Genomic DNA, 20525 nt, shown 5'->3' with positions numbered 1-20525 from the left:
TAAAAAAAGATGTTGAATAAATGGCCAAGACAAGATATACAGTGAGCAATTCTTCCTTTACTTAATTGTGAAACCCCTTTAACATATTCTGCTATTTCTGGCTTATTATTATTGTTATTATTAATAATAATATATTTTTTAAATCATGATGATTATTATTATTATTTTTATTTTTATTATTATATGGCTGTAGTATTAGTCACACGTTTTACCAGAGAGGTCTATGTAGAGCGGCTGTGGTTTTACTTTGAAGTGGAGATTTATTTTGATATACAAGATGACCACGTTCGTCACTTCCTTCCTTACACTCAAGGAAAGAAATCAAAACAAACACAACCGAAAAGTGTTGGAACACGTGTAGACTACATTTCCATTGTTTGTGGTACAGAAAGCGCATTTAAAGGCCCGTCGCTTTACAGTCATATTTCTTCAGACGACAAAAAACCCTGACTGCTTTTTTGGATACGTCGAAAAAGTGGAGGTAGGTCCGTTCGTTCTGTAGCCGCAACCGCGTTTTTTCTTCTTTTTTTCTTGCCCTACTACACGTTGAAGTTGAATATTGATCGTGCTACGGTGCGCTTTCCGAATAAAAGCCTCCACTAAAACTTATCCATGCTGTAGTGTCGTTGGAACGCCTTTATCTTTGATTATGCCATGCGTTTGCTGTGTCATTGTTCACAATGTCACAACAAGATGTCCATCTAGTGTTGGATTACTTTTTCAACAAGATATAGCATTTTGATTATGGTAGCGTGTCACTGCTTCTTCAGACCTGCGTAAGGATAAGCCAACACCTTTTCAACCCGCTGCTATTATGGATTTTCTGAAATTGTATGTGGTGTTTTGAAGAAATTTAATGAATGAAAATGAATAAAAGACCTTATTACAAAGGCATTTCTCACAGGCACAGTTTGACATCACATCTCCAATCGCATATGTTGACTACCATCACCATTTTATGTTTACAAGGTGCACAATGAAATGCACAGAAGTAGGGATGCACGATGTCAAAAATTTCGGCCGATACCGATATCCGATTATGATATTGCGGTTTTGGCCGATGACCGATATTAACCGATACCGATGTTTTTCTGTCTTTTTTTTTAAAAAAAAAGAGATGACAATGATGCAAACAAACAGAATTTTTGAATGTCGTCTTATTTCCAAAAACACTTTTTAACTCCCTGTGATAATTAGATCAAAAATAGAGACAAAATAGAAGACAAACAGTGAAAGTCATCGTCAAGTCCATTCTTTGAGAACCGTAACATACAAAAAAAAAACATCGGCATTAACATCGGCCCAGTTTTTTACCCATCAGACCGATGTCCGATGTGTTGAATATTGGCCGATATCGACGCGATACCGATACATCTGGCCGATACATCGTGCATCCCTACACAGAAGTATGTATTGTAAGAATAATATCATGTTGCACTGTAATTCTGAAAGTAAGAAACTTAAGTTTAAGCGTCCTTACATAGTAGCCGAATACACATGTAAGAATTAATGAAATGCAAAATGCTTTTTTTTTTTTGCAAGTGAAGATGGTAGATGCACCATGAACACAGTAAGTGTCATGCCATGCTTCTCAGTGATAAACACAACAGAACAAATAATGGAGGTATACACAACAGAATAAATAATGACGTCATAAATATGGGTTTTCAAAGTGGAGGACGAGGGAGCCCTTGTGGGGCCGCTTGTGGGGCCCCTCATGGTTGAGGGGTTAGGGCGTCAGACTTGTAGCCCAAAGGTTGTCGGTTCAATTCCCGACCTGCCAGGTTGGTGGGGGAGTAATTAACCAGTGCTCTCCCCATCCTCCTCCCTGACTGAGGCACTCTGAGCATGGCATAAATGCAATTTCATTATGTACAGTGTGCACTTTTGTCTTAGAGAGTCAACAATCAGTGAGGATGTGACTTCTAAACGGGTCAATACATGGTCTACACATTAAAATCGATTTAAGCCATCAAATAATACACATACTACTGTCCATGGTCCTGCTGGTCTAAGCTTTTACACTCAGTGGCCCTCATTTATCAAAGCAGCGTACGACGAGAATCATACGTACGTCGTGCGTACGTTCTTTTTCTACGACCAGTTGGTATTTATCAAATCTCATCGTAAGCGCAGGAAAGATGAAATCCTACGACTGCTCTCAGACGGTATACGCCGTTTTCAATTTGGACTTGAGATGACTATGATCACCATCTTGAGCAGCAGTTGTAGCGCAACAACTCATTATCATAAATATGTGGCCTACATAATTACAAAATGTTTTTACATTGTATATTTTGGCTATAAGCCAACGTCTACCTGTTTGAATTGGTGCACCCTTCCTGAGAGCGCTGCGTTAATTTGGCATAGGAACAAGAGACTTCTAATTTGTGATTTGACGTGATGTGTGAATATTTGTGCAATATAGGCCTACAGCCGGGGAATGTGCCTTCAGTCGTGGGATGAATGACCGACGTCCGTTCTTTTTAACAGCTGGGAGTTCATGCGCACATCAATCAATAACCTACAGACAGTAGCCTAATAATCTCCTGGTTGAGTTTCAACGTTTGATCGCACACAACTACTATCCGAATATAGGCTACACCACGTGTGTGTCCTATAACATTTTATAGTCGTCCACTCCATAGGTGGTAAAAGCAGAGCCCTTATAGAAGAGCCTTGCCACTCGCTATTAAGCCCCATTGTACCAGTTGTTTGTATTAGTTTGTATTAGTTTTATGGTTCGGAGACCAGAATGAATGGGACCCAATGGAGCTAGATGCTAAAAATCTTAATTTTCTCCCAGGTCTCATCAACAAAGCTCAGATTTGAATGTTGTTCTGGAGATTTCAATAAGGGTTTCACTCAACAGTATAATAAAAAAGCACATATGTCCGTTTGATTTGTTACAGGAGGCGTTTTTGTTGCTCACTACTCGCTAGCATTTTGCTAAGGATGTGACGTCATATACACTTAAAAATCACTTTTTAAGCATATGCGTGGCTCAAAACATCTAAAACTCAGCCGTGTGTATTTTCTATATATAGTCTTTCGAAAGCAACATCCGAATTACACGAGAAAAAATCATATACTGAGATAAAGGCACCATGAGGGGTTTTGCTCCATAGGACTCCATTCATTCTGGTCTCCGGGCCACCACGTGGATAAGGGTGGAACTGCCTTTTCAGTTCTAAATCTGCCATAGAACTAATACAAACCTGCCTCGTTTCGGAAACCGGAAATACACCGTGAAATCAACCAGTGGCGTATCTGGTCTCTTAGAGCAGTGGTTCTTAACCTTTTTCTTAGCGCACCCCCTTACCTGTGCCCAAGATAAGCCGTGCACCCCCATCCCAAACGTACACATGTATAAGCACTAAGAACTGATTTAAGTGATTAATTACAATGATTCTAGCTTCAGACATGAATCAACACCTTAATCACTTTACATGGGGACCAACACGTTTTAATTTGGCCTAATTATAAGGCTCGCACGCAGAATTTTGGTCGCATCCTCAACAAAAACATTCTGTGCACCCCCTGAAATCTTTGGCGCACCCCCAGGGGGTGCCCGCACCCCAGGTTAAGAACCACTGTCTTAGAGAATCTGTGGTAAAAGGGCTATCCGGTCGAAGGACTGGAGCCCTGGAGAGAAGCAGGGCGCACATGAGCGCGAGAAGGATGTAGCGCACTGGACATGTACAACTCTCCTTCCCCAAGCAATTGTTTGGGCACTGTTTGTTGGCCAGTTTCACGTAGGACCCTTTTCTTGACCTCGTTTACAAAATATAATCATATTTAATTTTCATATAGGGTCATTTCACGTGAAATCAGACACTTTGGGACCCGACCGACCCGGATTTCTATCATACTTGGTGTGCCTTTTCAGTAGCAAGGTAGCACCCCAGAACTGCATTGGTTTGAATCTGACACTAATATTAAGGGAGAAACAGACTAGGAAAGGTTCACATATGAGGGTAGGACACTATACATTCAGCCTTGAATATATCAGTCAGTGTTAGTCACAAAAAGATGCCTGTGGTGTTGTTTGAAAGCTCTTTTCTGGCTCTACATATTACACAATCACCTTGGAATGCAACTACTCTCAGAATATGAATTATGATAAATTGAAAAAATTAAAAATTGAATATCTAAAAAAACTCATATTTTAAAATGGCCAGTTCCTTGTCCAAACGTAGCCGGCAATGTCATGAGCAGCACCTAAAATGCTGGTGTTCGGTTTGTTATTCATTTCAGAGAGAATTTGACTCACAAATATGGCATCATACAGACCACTTACTAATAATATGGTAATACCATAGTAGCATCACATGACAAAACAAAAACAAAACAAAAATGGTCAGTGTCCATGGTCCAAGGTTTCAGAAACTAAGGCAGATGTCAATTTATACACACCAAATGATGATATGTGAATGTTTGAACATTCCTTCTCTGTGTACCTGTGCCATCTTCCCTTTACCATACTTTAAAGAGATAATCAATGGCTACACTCTCATTTTGTACTCTACCAGTGCATTTGAAGCAGCAGCTGTGTCTTTTGTAGATAATGTATAAGTACGTCCCGTTGCAGTTACAGGTTCCACTACCAGAAGCACATCCTGATGATCCATGACAAGTCTATCTGGTCTGAAGGGAAAAGTCAAGGATGGAGATGGCCCATGAGGATGCAGGAAGTTCAGTTTCACCTCTCCAGTGCTCGGCATACATTCCTCAGCACATGCTAGCCACCAGTTGCCATCATATACAGCTACAAGTTAACATACCCTTTGATGCTTGAAAATGTAACACATTCCTTTACTGAGCTCACTCTTTCAACTCTGCCTTCTCTGAATGCTGAAAATGGCCTAACTTCCACTGTGTCCATTGACAATGGGCAGAAGCTGTGTAGTTTTTGAGTACCTGGAATAGTTCTTGCAGATTCAAACCTTTTCAACAGGTCCTCAGCTTCATGATGGTACATCTCTGTTGTGGCAAACTGGCAATGGATGTTCTTGACATTATCCTTGACTGACTCCCTTGAACCAGGAACATTTTTAAAACTATAGCTTTGTAATTCAAGATGCTATTCAATCATTTTTTTTTCCCCCAGTTTCAACTGATCTTGGTAGTAGCATACAAATGGATGGATTGTGGCCTGCACTGGTTGTTCCAGTGAAATGATTGAATAGCATCTTGAATTACAAAGCTATAGTTTTAAAAATGTTCCTGGTTCAAGGGAGTCAGTCAAGGATAATGTCAAGAACATCCATTGCCAGTTTGCAAAAAAAAACAGAGATGTACCATCATGAAGCTGAGAACCTGTTGAAAAGGTTTGAATCTGCAAGAACTATTCCAGGTACTCAAAAACTACACAGCTTCTGCCCATTGTCAATGGACACAGTGGAAGTTAGGCCATTTTCAGCATTCAGAGAAGGCAGAGTTGAAAGAGTGAGCTCAGTAAAGGAATGTGTTACATTTTCAAGCATCAAAGGGTATGTTGTAGCTGTATATGATGGCAACTGGTGGCTAGCATGTGCTGAGGAATGTATGCCGAGCACTGGAGAGGTGAAACTGAACTTCCTGCATCCTCATGGGCCATCTCCATCCTTGACTTTTCCCTTCAGACCAGATAGACTTGTCATGGATCATCAGGATGTGCTTCTGGTAGTGGAACCTGTAACTGCAACGGGACGTACTTATACATTATCTACAAAAGACACAGCTGCTGCTTCAAATGCACTGGTAGAGTACAAAATGAGAGTGTAGCCATTGATTATCTCTTTAAAGTATGGTAAAGGGAAGATGGCACAGGTACACAGAGAAGGAATGTTCAAACATTCACATATCATCATTTGGTGTGTATAAATTGACATCTGCCTTAGTTTCTGAAACCTTGGACCATGGACACTGACCATTTTTGTTTTGTTTTTGTTTTGTCATGTGATGCTACTATGGTATTACCATATTATTAGTAAGTGATCTGTATGATGCCATATTTGTGAGTCAAATTCTCTCTGAAATGAATAACAAACCGAACACCAGCATTTTAGGTGCTGCTCATGACATTGCCGGCTACGTTTGGACAAGGAACTGGCCATTTTAAAATATGAGTTTTTTAGATATTCAATTTTTAATTTTTCAATTTATCATAATTCATATTCTGAGAGTAGTTGCATTCCAAGGTGATTGTGTAATATGTAGAGCCAGAAAAGAGCTTTCAAACAACACCACAGGCATCTTTTTGTGACTAACACTGACTGATATATTCAAGGCCGAATGTATAGTGTCCTACCCTCACATGTGAACCTTTCCTAGTCTGTTTCTCCCTTAATATTAGTGTCAGATTCAAACCAATGCAGTTCTGGGGTGCTACCTTGCTACTGAAAAGGCACACCAAGTATGATTGAAATCCGGGTCGGTCGGGTCCCAAAGTGTCTGATTTCACGTGAAATGACCCTATATTTAAATAGTATTCATTAAAAAATATCTTCATTATGTCTACTGTAGTCAATCAAACATTTCATTGTGGGCTAACCATCATTATTTGGAAATCAATCTCTACCCGTTCCATATTGAGAACCGAAACAGTGTTGACTACTGCTGTGGATTATATCCACGTGTTATTTTGTTGTCTACCTCGCGTAAAGCCTAATTTCAAGCTGTCAATCAACCAGAAACGTGGATGTTTTAGCCGGTTTGCGTCTCTCCATGTCGCAAACTCAGGCGCGCGGTCTCCTTCCCGCCAGTTTAGAGAAGGTGTGATTATTCTAATTACGATGGTTTTCAGACGCTGGATTTATCAACAACCGCTCGCTCTTACGATGAGATTACACATATGAGAGGTACACATGTTTAGTAAATCTCACGTGAGCCTCGTCGTACGACAAGATCTGCGCTCATTTCTGCGATGGTTTCTACGCAAGTTTGATAAATGAGGGCCATTACCTTGTTCCTAGCATGCTGGTTTAGGCTTGCACCGCCATTACTGTGAGGTTGGATTGCAAATGTAAAAGGAGACAAACTTTGCCAGTAATGATCATGTTTTTTCTGTCCAGTTTCAAGGTCTATAGAACACTTCTAAGATGCCCTCTGCAGAAGTCAACTCTCCACTCCAGCTGATGAGGAGCGTCAAAGAAGAGACGGAGGAGTTCAGATTAGCTGATTCTCCTGAACAACTGAACATAAAAGAAGAGAGAGAAGAGTTCCCTGGTTCTTCGTCCCAGCTGAATATGAAAGAAGAGAGAGAAGAGTTCCCTGGTTCTTCGTCCCAGCTGAACATGAAAGAAGAGACAGAGGAGTTCCCCGGTTCTTCAGAACAGCTGAACATAGAAGGAGAAGAGACAGAGCAGTTCCCCGGTTCTCCACCTCAGCTGAGGAGCGTAAAAGAGGACAGCGAGGAGACCCTGCGTTCTCTGTACAGTCTGAGGAGCGTATCTGTAGTGCTGGTGGACTGCTGTAGACTACAAGGACGGCAGGAGAACGATGAAGAGAATCACAGAGATGCCGAGCCAAGGAAGAGATCTGGTAAGACATAAATACAAATAAACTCCAAATCACACATTTTAATGTGAAATTCAGAGGAAATGTTGTCGGTAGTTAATAGAGTGAAACAGCAATGTTCATTTTACTCAAACACATGTATAAGTATCATTTTGAACTAGTATAGCATGTGTATGTCTAAGAGTGATTCTACGATTCGCCTGCGCTTTTGGCAAAAGCAAAATGTCAAGCTTTTGGCAAAAGCAACATGTCAATTATCAGTATTTTTTTTCAACTAAATGACCTAGATGTTTACATAGTGTATATATTTAAGTTTCCAAACAAACAAATTGCCAAGCTTAATCTTAAATCATTTGATAAATACTCTAATGAACATTTGCTTGATTATTTCGTCAGCAGTGTTATGGACAAATACTATTTCATTTCAAACATATATAAAAATACTACAGAGTTGAAACAACATACGTTTGAAAGTGCTTATGTCCCTTAGCAATAATGTTGTCATTAATCTGTGCAACTGATATAGAAAATGTGATTGTTGAGCTTCATAATGATTCACTGTGCAGACTGACACATTTTTCATTATAAATCCCTGTAACGTCTGATTACACCTCCTTACACAAGACTTCCTTCACAAGAGATAATCCCTAGTGTGTGTTCATAGGATTTTTCCAACACATAAGGGATCAATAGCACAAAAACACTTTCAAAACAGTCTACCGTGTTACTCAACTGTGTTACGGTCAACAGTGCAGGGGAACAAGTCGGCACTTTTTTAGGAGAAAAAAACAGAGCAGACAAACCCATCTCCCTAGAACACAAATTATTTTGTTTGTTTGTTTCTTTGTCTGTCAATATGGAGATAAATTGGCAAAAACATACTCCTCCTCAACTGTCATAGCTAATTGTAACACCAATGACGGTAACAACGCTTGACATTTCAGCCATTTTTATGGTGTTGTGCTAACTGAGGACCTCAGAAGTTCCACCACAACACCTTAATCAATTCATGTATTTGTATGCTTTATCTGTGTTTTTCTACATGTGATTTCTAATTGAGATTCTTATGAATATGTTGATAACACAGTTGACAGGCACTTTTCCCGCTATGAGAACATGAAAAAGAATGGATTAAATTATGGAAGGATGGAGCTCAAAACTTTCCAAAAAGTCTTCCCATATCCTGCCAAAGATGTTATGACATCACGTGATGTTATTCGTATGGCCTAAGACCAAACCATTACTGATTTATGGAGGGGGTTTCAGACCGTGACGCGGTTAACACAGTTTTCGTGGACACACACAATATGGCAAATTTCATGTAAGTTATAATGGAAAGGACAGTGGTCTTTCTGACAGTTTTGTCATATTGTGATGATTACTGTGAATCAACATTTGCAATTGTCTTGGGCAAAACAAGTTTCTTTACATGCTAATATGAAGACTGAACCGCCGAAAACCAGTATTAAATATTCAGTCTTGCCGAGGGAAATAATGCCATGTCTACACTTTCTGTATTATATGAAAGATAAATGTGTGCTAATGTCCAAAACATAATTGGATGCAGTTAATAGTTAGTGGAATTGGCAAATAAAATCCATGGACTTAAAAGTGCAGTCGAATCGTAGAATCACTCCTAAATTAATTATTTGTGATGTGTGTTTGACCTAGAGTTGTTTGTACACAGACCCTTAAGACATGAAATCTGTGGCAGTTTCAATGATTTTGCTGAAGTTCTGTGTTGTTGTGTTCTAAAGTGTTTCCCATGATGGAGTTATGGAAGTGTTTTTTTAATTGTTTCCAAATGAATATCTTAATATCTGCAGCAACACAAGTATTGAAGGAAAAGACATGTTTATTGTCTTAAGCCCTGTTCGGACAGGACTACCGTAGTTTAATTCGAGTTTTCTCTCAGAACGCTGGTAATAGAAATGGCCGATGGGGACTGGATTAAATAATCTCTGTAAAAGAACAGAAAGTGGCAGGGGTAAATCTTCACACACCATTGTGACAGTCTACGTAGTCGATTTCATATTAATATTAATTTCCATTCTACTCTACACAGGACATCAGCTACACTGCGGTTCCAGTGGAGCGGAGTTTAGTGGAAAAACACATTCTGCTGCCCTCACCACAGAGAAGCCGTACCCTTGCAGCCAGTGTGATAAGAGCTTCAAGTCAAAACGAGACCTCCAAATCCACCAGCGTGTTCACACGGGGGAGAAACCATTTTCATGCACTGACTGTGGAAAAAGTTTCTCACAGTCCTCTCACCTCCACAAACATCGCCGCATTCACACTGGAGAGAAGCAGCATCCTTGCAATCAGTGCGAGAAAAGCTTTCGGACAAAACAAAAACTCCAAAACCACCACCGTGTTCACACAGGGGAGAAACCATTTTCATGCTTAGACTGTGGAAAGAGTTTCTCAACTACTACTAGCCTTAAGATGCATCGTCGCATTCACACAGGAGAGAAGCCATACGCTTGCAGTCAGTGTGATAAGAGCTTTAAGAGAAAAGATGAGCTCCAAATCCACCAGCGTGTTGTTCACACAGGGGAGAAACCATTTTCATGCACTGACTGTGGAAAGAGTTTTTCAAATTATTCTGACCTTCACAAACATCGCCGCTTTCACACGGGAGAAAAGCCATACGCTTGCAGCCAGTGTGACAAGAGCTTTAAGAGAAAAGATGAGCTCCAAATCCACCAGCATGTTCACACAGGGGAGAAACCATTTTCATGCACCGACTGTGGAAAGGGTTTCGTGCAGTCTTCTCACCTCCACATACATCGTCGCCTTCACACTGGAGAGAGGCCGTACCCTTGTAGCCAGTGTGACAAGAGCTTTAAGAGAAAAGGACACCTCCATGCCCACCAGCGTGTTCACACAGGGGAGAAACCATTTTCATGTACTGACTGTGGAAAGAGTTTCTTGCGGTCTTCTCACCTCAACACACATCGCCTTATTCACACTAGAGAGAGGCCGTACTCTTGCAGTCAGTGTGACAAGAGCTTTAAGTCAAAAGCAGAGCTCCAAAGCCACCAGCGTGTTCACCAGGGCCGTCGTTAGGCCTATTTTAGGGGGGCTTTAGCCCCCTTTACATTAGTATTAGCCCTCCTTGTAACGATTTTGAAAAAAAAAAAAATAATAGTAATATATTTTTTTTAATTTAATTTTTTTTTTTTTAAATCCAAAAGCAAATGGAGTAAAGCACTGAATACAAACCACCAAGAAGGCAAGTTGATCTGAATACAAGTTCCTGTTTGCTTATTTATTGTTTAATGCTACTTATATCCTCCTGCACAGCAATATGTTATGCAGGAGGGAAACATAATACTATTCATCAGTTGAAACATTTTGAAATGTTTTGTTTAGCTTACATATAAGGAATGTTCATTAAAGTCTGAATTAAAAAAAAAAATCCACTGTAACTAGTGTTTAAAAATTGGTATGGTGCTCTTAAAATAATTGTTCAAGAAGACGCTTTTGCACACCTCTGTAGCTGGGCAGGTGCGTAGGATATTATCCCAGTCGGGCTGTCATTTAAGTGTAAAGAAATCCTGCACACTGTCCATTCCACCAACAAACTTAAATACAACATGAAGAAGGTCGGATGACCGAGACGATGTATTAAAGTTTGTTGGTGGAATGGACAGTGTGCGGGATTTCTTAAAATAATGAATTCATAGACAAAACCTTAGCGCGTGCGCTGAAAAAATTTGCATTTACTTCCACTAGGGCTAAGCCCCCCCTGTCTCTCAAACCTAGTCACAGGCCTGGTGTTCACACAGGGGAGAAACATTTTCATGCACAGACTGTGGAAAGAGTTTCTTGCGGTCTTCTCACCTCAACACACATCGCCTTATTCACACTAGTGAGAGGCCGTACTCTTGCAGTCAGTGTGACAAGAGCTTTAAGTCAAAAGCAGAGCTCCAAAGCCACCAGCGTGTTCACACAGGGGAGAAACCATTTTCGTGCACTGACTGTGGAAAGAGTTTCTCACAGTCTTCTAGCCTCCGTCGGCATCGCCGCACTCACACTGGAGAGAAACCTTATGCTTGCAGTCAGTGTGACCAGAGTTTCTCACAGTCTACTCACCTTAAGACACACTTGTTGTCACACTTGAGAGAGTAAATCAGTTGCTGTTGCACTTCAGAGAAGCCGTACGCTTGCAGCCAATGTGACAAGAGCTTTAAGACTAAGAATCTCCTCATATTTCACCAACACGTTCACACAGTAGAGAAACCCTTCTCATGTGCGGACTGTGGAGAAAGCTTTAGGAGGAAAGCAGACCTTAATATCCACCAGAGGCTTCACACAGGAGACAAACACGGGGGGTGTGTGGGGGGGGCGGTGTGTACTACACAAAGCCGTCGGAAAAGGTTTTACACCAGTGAAGGAATGAGGTGGTTAATTTTGGACAGATGTATTAGTCACTATTTGACAATTGATTAAAGTGGCCGGTGATTGCCTCTCCTCATAGCACGAATGCACCAGGGTGGTATACCAGTCCCACCAGGAAATCGCGGGCCATTTTCTCAAAAAATCGCAGGTCGGAATTGCCAGATGGTGCACGAGGATTTCCAGAAAATCGCGATAAAAGTTGCGGAGCTTCTTACTGTGTTGTTGCGATTTTGTTGCGGCATGAAGTGAAAGGTGCTATTTTTGTTGCGATTTTTAATGTGTTTCCCCACGCTTGAAAGTAAAGGACACTGCCACATTCCAGTCCTCTGGTGTTTTTATATTATTTCCATTTTTATATTATAATTTTGGTTCTTAGGCAAAGCAGGGAAGCTGCCAGGGCGAGTTTTTAGCCAGAATGTCGTCGTGAAAAGTTCCATCTCTTTCATGCTGCCATTACGACACCCTTCATGCTGTTTTATGGCCGCTTGACTCTGTTTTAAATGTCATCACCGTTTCAAATTGTAAGCATACAAACTTCGTATCATGTCGATATCCATTCCTGACTTTAAAAAGTGGATACATAATTAACTATAAGTAGGCGGGCGGAATTGGGCATGTCCACCCAGTTGAAGAGGCTGCGCGACAGGAACTGACTGAAATCCTGAGTCGTCTGCTACACATAGCCTGCCTGTGTCGGCGTTTAATTTTCAAGCTTGTCAAAAGCAACACAAATAAAAGCAGAGAGAGGGGTCGCTTTCGAAAGAAGGCATAGCCTAGGTTTTTTTTTTTGTTCTGCCGTCCGGCTGATGATCATCATTCAATGTAACGAGGATGGAGTTCACAGATTTCCTTTTGTGAAGGGTGCTTGCTGAATAATGCTCAGAAATTATATTAATTTTGGTGCTCTTGTGAATATAAAAGACGACGACATTGTTATCTATAAAACACCACGTCGCCTGCAGAACGGAGGTCTCAGCTGTCAACGATGCTCATATGGGCTACACGTTTTGGCCGGTGATGAAAACAGATAGGCTAAAGCCCTGCACGCACTTTCACTGGGACTTCTGGCGAGTCCATCGTTCTCTGGAATGTTTAACTTGACCCTCTGTAGGCTGTAGCCTACTTGGAGATCCACCACCATTTTTCAGCAGAGGTAAAAGTGCCATTGAGTCCCAAACTGTTAGGCTTGACTTCTCAAAGGGCATGAAACGGTTTTGCAAATGCAATGCCCTTTGTTGTGTTCACTGATATATTGGTAAAAAATAGCCCACAACAAAACAGAATCGTTCCTCGACAGCACAGCAGCCAGCGTGAGTCAAGTGATTATAAGCATAACGTGATTGGGGACAACGACGGTGGGGACGAGAGCGCAAGCAATATTGCGTGCTGCTTATGACAAGTTCATTTACATAGGCTATTCACAAATATTTTCAGTTTTGTTCAGTTTCATATTAGGCCTACTGGTCTTTTGTAACGTTAAGTGGCCTGTTTAAAATGAGCTAATATTATTTACTGACTGATTGCAGTCATTTTTGTCGCACATTTTATTTTTGCCGTTCATTCATGCATGCAAACGGCCAATGTCCGGCCACAGCCGGCTAACGTGAACCCTGATCCAGCCATAGCCCAATTTGCGCGAAAGAGATTACTATATCGGCCAGGCACGCACGCAGCATTCACAATGAAGGATGGAAATTACTGCTTTGTTGTGGACAAGGCATTTGCGCATGGCGACAACTTTGTACATGCATAGAAGTGCTGGGACTGATTGCTATGTTACTTTTTTTATTGTATTTTTTATTGTATTATCCTTTTTGAAAGGAAGTTTGTCGACGTCAGTGAAGTCAGCGCAACATGGATTGGTTCAAAGTGTTCAAAGTTGCGGGAAATCGCGGTGATTGGTTAAAGTTGCGCTCTCGCGCAGAATTCGCGGGAATTCAATTGAAGTTGCCGAAAAACGACGCGATCGCAACAACGCGATTTCCTGGGGGGACTGGTATACTGAGAAGTTGGTTCAGGAGTAAGTGTGGTTAAGTCAAGAGGTTGACAGACAGGCTCTTCTATTAGATGATTTACTTCTGAACTTAACCTGGTTTACAGTAAACAGTTCGATAATACTTACTTTACTTATCCTCTTCGTCCCGGCTGGGACATAAGGCCGAAATCATACACTGCCACTGAACCCTGTCTCGTGCTTTGGCCTGTGTTCCATCCCAGGACAGCCCCATCCCCTTTAGCTCTGTCATCACGGTCCTTCACAGTTCAATAATGCACATTTCAAAACTCCCGGGTTTAAAAACATCTGATTTAGGGGGATAAAACGCACCTGTCACAATGGAGCTTTTATTTTTTATCGACATGTGGCATTCACACGTAAACTGAAGTATCCAGATATTTTCTTAAAGGGACACTGTGTGAGATTTTTAGTTGTTTATTTCCAGAATTCATGCTGCCCATTCACTAATGTTACCTTTTTCATGAATACTTACCACCACCATCAAATTCTAAGTATTCATTATGACTGGAAAAAATTGCACTTTTCATACATGAAAAGGGGGATCTTCTCCATGGTCCGCCATTTTGAATTTCCAAAAATAGCCAGCTTTAGCTGCAAGAATGACTCTACTTGGAACATACTAGGAAATGTGTTTTTATTACTTAGTAAACTTTCATGTAAAGATCAAAATTGGCAATAGGCAGCCCAGTTTCAATGAGCAGCATAGTTGCAGTACCTTTTTTGACCATTTCCTGCACAGTGTCCCTTTAAGAAAATTAGGACTCCAGACTCTTCTACCAGGTGATTTACCGCTGAACTGAAAGTGATACTGTCCCATTTTTGGAAATAAGCTTATTTTACACCCTTCCTTGAGTTTTACCTTTCTACTGTTCTTTCAACCGTTCTCTGAGTATGGCAATGCAAATTTTACCTCCATGCTAACAATTTACATTTAGTCCTATGAGACCAGCTGGCGGCTAACTGGTCTCATAGGACTCAATGATAACTGCTAGCTTGGAGGTAAAATTTGCACGGCCGTACCCAGAGAACGGTTGAAAGTATAGGACAACGGTAAAACCCTATTATTTAACTCAAGGGGAGGTGTAAAATAAGCTTATTTCCAAAAATGGGACAGTATCACTTTAACATGAACCAGCTTATTTGTATAGGCCACAGGCCTGACTACAGCGACTCCAGCCATGGAAATATTTGACTTTCTATTCAGCCATTAGTGACAGAAGAGACGAAAGCGATTTGAGCAACAGTTTGTATCTGAACTTATGCGAATATTGTGCAAATCAAGTATGAGAATTTTCTGTGGCTTCTATTGCTCGTTTGGCTCTTGCTATGACACATTTCCAGCAACTCTTTGTGGCGTGGTCTCCTCTTTTGTAGCCTGGTGAACCAGCGCCACCCGCTGGACGGCAAAATGTTTTGTCTACGGGTGGGTCTGGCCTCGCATAATGATTCAATGAAGCCAGAATGCCATGAATCTGGCAAACCAATTGCAACGCAAAGATGTGTTTTGAATCAAAGCGGGCAGGGTTTTGAGGGAAGGTTGTTCTCATCAACAATCTTCGGATGTATTATGCATCGAGGCCAGACTAAATTAGACATCCACATTTAGTCTGGTTTATCAGGCTACCTCTTTTGTGTTTGCAGGGTTGGTCTTAGGACCATATGACATTACGTTGCCCCTGGGTACTACACCTGGCAGGTGTCCCATTTGTGAACAGTATGTGTAGCGCTTGTGTCTTGTGGTGCCCCCTAACTGGTTGTAAACGGTTGATGCCCCTGTTCACCATGCCACTGGCCCATATGAATAATCTGGGGTCCGTTTCTCGATTCTTGTCGCTGCTAACCGTCTTATGACCGTCTTAAGACCATCTTACCATTCCCTTGGACTTAGTGGTGAGCGTCGCTGTCGAGAGAGAGTTGAGTTGCTCTTACGAAGGACTTTGCTAACGACGATAGCAAAGACGCTTTCAAGAAACGGACCCCTGGTTAGTTTGTCTCTGACGAGACCATGATAAACAAATTTGTTTTAGTTGAGCTGGTGTCAAGCATGTGCTGTATGGTGGTAACTAAGTGAGAGGTAAGAAGAAAAGAGTCCCATGCTTACGGTCAAGAATGTTTGAGGGACTGACATGGTTTGGTGTGGAATGAATGCAGTCAACATTTAAGGGGGGCGTGGTGGCCTGAAACACTGAAGATAATAAAAATGTATTATAGGGAGCTCACCAGTGTGCGGTTCATCCTTGCCCTGCATGAACTTTATGCTTTGACCTAGCCTGGGGTCCGTATCTTGAAAGCGTCTTTGCTAACGACGGTAGCAACGTCCTTCGTAAGAGCGACTCACCTCTCTCTTGACAGCGACACTCACCATTAAATCCAAGGGAATGGTAAGACGGTCTTAAGACGGTTAGCAACGACAAGAATCGAGAAACGGACCCCTGGTTGCCACGACGATGTGTTTGTGTACACAATTACACACACGCACCGTCAGTGAGAACCAGGCTAGCTTTGACCCTGCACCCGGTTAAAAAAAAGTAATCAGATGTGAGTGAGACCTGACTGGAATTAATGGAGAGCCGCTAGCTAGACTGGCAACTAGACTGGCAACTAGACTGGCCCAGGACTAATCCTCAGGTCATGTCCTACTGCAGTGGTCTAGACTGGCCCAGGACTAATCCTCAGGTCATGTCCTACTGCAGTGGTCTAGACCAGTGTTTCCCAACCAGGGGTACGTGTACCACTAGGGGTACGCGAGCACACCTCAGGGGGTACGCGGAAAAATGTACAAACTGTAATAATAGCAAATACATTGAGTGTAGTCACATTGGGATAGAGGAACAGAGCATGTGTGAGGGCGAGGGGGTACTCATCATATGACAAAATGGTTTAGGGTTACGTAGGACAAAAAAGGTTGGGAAACACTGGTCTAGACTGGCAACTAGACTGGCCCAGGACTAATCCTCAGGTCATGTCCTACTGCAGCGGTCTCCAACTAGACTGGCCCAGGACTAATCCTCAGGTCATGTCCTACTGCAGCGGTCTCCAATTATTCGCCAAAAAGGGCTAAATAATGTATCGCAAATGAGGCTGAGGGCCAATCAAATCGTCCCGGCCCGCATGGCCACAGATAGCACACATACGTAGTAGGCAGGCCCGTTTCTAGGATTTTGGGGGCCCTAGGCAAAGGGGTACTCGGGGCCCTAGGGCATTTGGGGGGCGCCAGAATTTCTGTTTCAGATGGGCCAGATCATTTTTGGATGGCACTTCAGTCATTGTCACATAGCCTACCAATACAACATAATGTCACATGGAAACATAATGGAACAAACAAGTCACCTTAGACAGTGTTGTTGTGGCTATGCAGGGCAAAACATGCATTAGGGCAATGAATGCATTAAGAGCAGGCATACACCAGAATATTCGGTGAGGAAATCTAGTTATTATGATAACTAGTCCCTCCAGTTCATTTTATGAAACTTTATGAAGAAATACCTGGGAAAATAGCCCGTTCCATTCAGTAGGCTCATAATTTTTCATGAAATAGGCTAATTGAATGTTCAGTTGTTTAACCTTTAATCTCAAATGAAAGTAGGCCTATATGGCCCAATCAGGGTTTTTTTTTTTTTTACCCTACCACGAAAAATTCATTAATCTTGTATTGCCAATCAAAAAATAAAGAATGGTCTAATCTTAGTTTCCAAAACTTTGAGAATCTAACCGAGGGTGCCTCCATTTTGTGCAAAACGAAATATTGAACTCATAAAACAATACCCTACAGTTCAGAAACTCAAGGATGAGAACCGAATGCAGCAGGCACAGTGGGGGGGGGGGACGTGATAGGGTCCTATGGGTAAGCAAGACGTCTGTAACAAAGCCAAGGGGGCTATCTCGACGACTATGATTTTTTCGTATTGCATCCATCACGCCACTTGGAAAAATACAATCCAAATGTTTGTGTTCTTAGTAATACCGCAGCAAAACACGAATAGGCAGCGACCACGGATCACTGAACAACCACCTACGTTACTCCGCGGTTGACAACTGTGTAAATTATAGGGACAAATATCCTGGTGCCCTTACCTTGCGTGTGTCTGGACCGCCAGACAGACTGTTATCCAGAAAGTATCCCAGCCTCTAACTGAAATCCACGCGTTTCCACCAATCATGGTCCAAAATTCCAAATGTGTAACCCACGTCGTAAATAGCAAGAAATGGGACTTGTGCTACAATTTACGCTATCCCACTCAGCGAACTTGTGACTCCTGTATATCCGATTAGGCATGAAATCGTGCATTCGTTTCTTCTTGCGTTTTGTCCAACATCCAAATCAGTTCCGTGTCTGAAAAAGGCGCCTTATTGAACAATCGGCGTTTGCCCAGTGCTTGTTACAGCACGTGGATGTTTTTGAAAACATGTAACACTGTTAAATGAAACATCTCGCGGTCTGTGTGATGAAACTGGCATGGGACAGTTTTTGATGACAGTTTGGTGGTTTGGCAGTACAGAGAGTAATCGACTGGTTGTCGTCTTCAAAAGCCTTGACCTTTTATTATATAAAGGCAAACTGTCTCCCAAAAATGTCATGGTAAAACTGCGTCGTCTGGCGTAACATCCAGTGGAGAGAGATTATATGTGCTTCAAAATTTAAGTTTGGTGTGTGCGCTGAATATGATGCGTATACCCAAATTGGAAAGGGAGGGGGGGCCCTCCAGACTGGAGGTACTTTGACTTACTTTGACTGTCGATGCGGCTCGCTGTTCGGCAATTTGACATTTTCACCGTTGTCGCTCGATGCAAACCTATTGGGAAAGGGGCCCACTTTCGAGGAAAGGGGGTATTAGGGAGGCGCTGTTGCTTTCCCCTCGCAGCAGAGCCCCAATCATACAGATGACGGTGCAATATTATTGAAGCTATTTAAAATCGTCATTGCTGTTGGGTACATACACCTGTGTCCTTGGGGGCCCCACCCTTACTCGGGGGCCCCCTAGGCAACTGCCTCATTGGTACCTTTCACGCAACGGGCCTGGTAGTAGGGATATACCGCATACAGGTATCGGTATCGGCACCTGACAACTGCTTCATTATACTCGTACTCGTCAACAGCAACTTTGCGATACCGGGAACGTACTGCTATTACACAACAACAATGCAAAAATATTGTCACGGTTCTGATGGGATTGAAAGCATCATGGAAAAAAATGTCCACCTCGTACTTTTACTAAACATTTAAATCTACCATGGAAATGGACAAATAAACATATCCACAGGTGGGAAAAAAAAACAAGGCCATGCATTTATTTTCATTGTATTTTGGTGGTAAAAGGTATCGGTATTGGTACTCGGTATCGGCAAGTACACACATTAATGTACTCGTACTTGTATCGGTTTTCAAAAAATTGGTATCGGTGCATCCCTAATACGTAGGCCTATATGTTTTCATTTGTTCCAACCTCATGGCGGGCCAAATGTTTGCCGTGCCCGGGCCGGATCTGGCCCGCGGGCCGCCATTTGGAGACCGCTGCCCTACTGCATGTCCAGCTGCCTGGAGCTCTTTCAGACTGACTCACTCACCTTTTGGGAATGGCCTGTGCCAGGCTGGAATATTGGGCATGTCCTGTGTCCTGCTCGAGATGACCTGCTTGGGAATGCCCTCTGTCCTGATGGGAATAGTTCCAGAACCAGAGTTTTGTTTTCTGTAATATATGAAGGAGGTGCTATGCTAATGTTTTTTCATGCCACTGAACATTATCTTCTGTAATAGGGGTTTTGTTTGCATTTCAGCAAATTGTCAGTTTAAAAAAAGCAAGTTAATTTTATTCATGGGTTAGTTAGTTAGAAGATTTATTGTCCCCAATGGGGACATTTTCATCAGTAGGTAAGGTAAACACCAGGCAGGTTGTATTGCCTATGATGAAATGATTAAAAAAAACATACAATAGACATTCTCCCAGATGCAACAGATGTGCTACAATCATTCGGTTCTTTGATAATTTACCATTTCTAAATATTGGTCAAAAAGTTGTTTTTCTGTGGATTAAATGGAATAAAGCAACTGAAGGATTCTAAATGTGCGGAGATGTGTGTTCTTCATCTGTGTCATTCTTCAGCTGTGTCAATGAACAATCAGTACTGTGATGCTTAATATAGGTAATACTTAACTTTTGTCCTTCTGAAATATCAGGTTGTCTTTCGGCCTGTTTGCTGAGCAGAAGAACTGCACCCTTTGCCATCTTTGGTCTGATTATCTATGCAGTGTTTGGTTATTTTGTCAGTTATTGAAATATAGGGTGCGTTCCAATATGCAACCTTGCTTCGTCCACTTGTGCTTGTGGCCTTGTACCAGGAAGTAATATGTCATGATGACATCACTGACAACAGCATTATATTTCAATATCTTGCAAAAGCTCTATTGTAAAGTCATTTTTTCATTTTCAGACAGAACGGTAAATGAAGAATAGTCCCTCAAAATTGTTGCTTGGCTGGCAGCGGGGAAACTAAATTATTTTCTCCATGGAGGCGGGGCATCTGCAAAACGTGAGGCCACAAGCCCAAGTGGAGGACGCAAGGTCTCATATTGGAATGCACACATAATGCTGTTGTGAGTGAT

General features: G+C 41.9%; 2 protein-coding genes across 2 annotated transcripts; both read left to right on the top strand.

The window, feature by feature from the left end:
* Nucleotides 1-297: 297 nt before the first annotated feature.
* LOC134464149 (zinc finger protein 664-like) lies at nt 298-11022 on the top strand. Its single transcript, XM_063217610.1, has 3 exons — nt 298-481; nt 7056-7524; nt 9566-11022. The coding sequence occupies exons 2-3, from the start codon at nt 7083-7085 to the stop codon at nt 10570-10572; spliced, it is 1449 nt and encodes a 482-aa protein (XP_063073680.1). The 5' UTR covers nt 298-481; nt 7056-7082; the 3' UTR covers nt 10573-11022.
* On the top strand, nt 10785-20053 carry LOC134464332 (gastrula zinc finger protein XlCGF49.1-like). Its single transcript, XM_063217798.1, is given in 3 exon segments — nt 10785-10808; nt 11272-11840; nt 20026-20053. Coding segments are annotated over 3 exon segments (621 nt in total).
* Nucleotides 20054-20525: the final 472 nt, after the last annotated feature.

This window comes from Engraulis encrasicolus, chromosome 15 (genome assembly GCF_034702125.1).
Source record: "Engraulis encrasicolus isolate BLACKSEA-1 chromosome 15, IST_EnEncr_1.0, whole genome shotgun sequence".
NCBI lineage: Eukaryota > Metazoa > Chordata > Actinopteri > Clupeiformes > Engraulidae > Engraulis > Engraulis encrasicolus.
Note: the sequence above shows the minus strand (reverse complement) of the source record. Positions and strands in the feature narration are given on the sequence as shown.

Coding starts and splice junctions, on each gene's coding strand:
- LOC134464149 (XM_063217610.1), top strand. CDS start 7,083: ATGCCCTCTGCAGAAGTCAACTCTCCACTCCAGCTGATGAGGAGCGTC. Junction 7,525..9,565: donor CGAGCCAAGGAAGAGATCTG/GTAAGACATAAA, acceptor TACTCTACACAG/GACATCAGCTACACTGCGGT.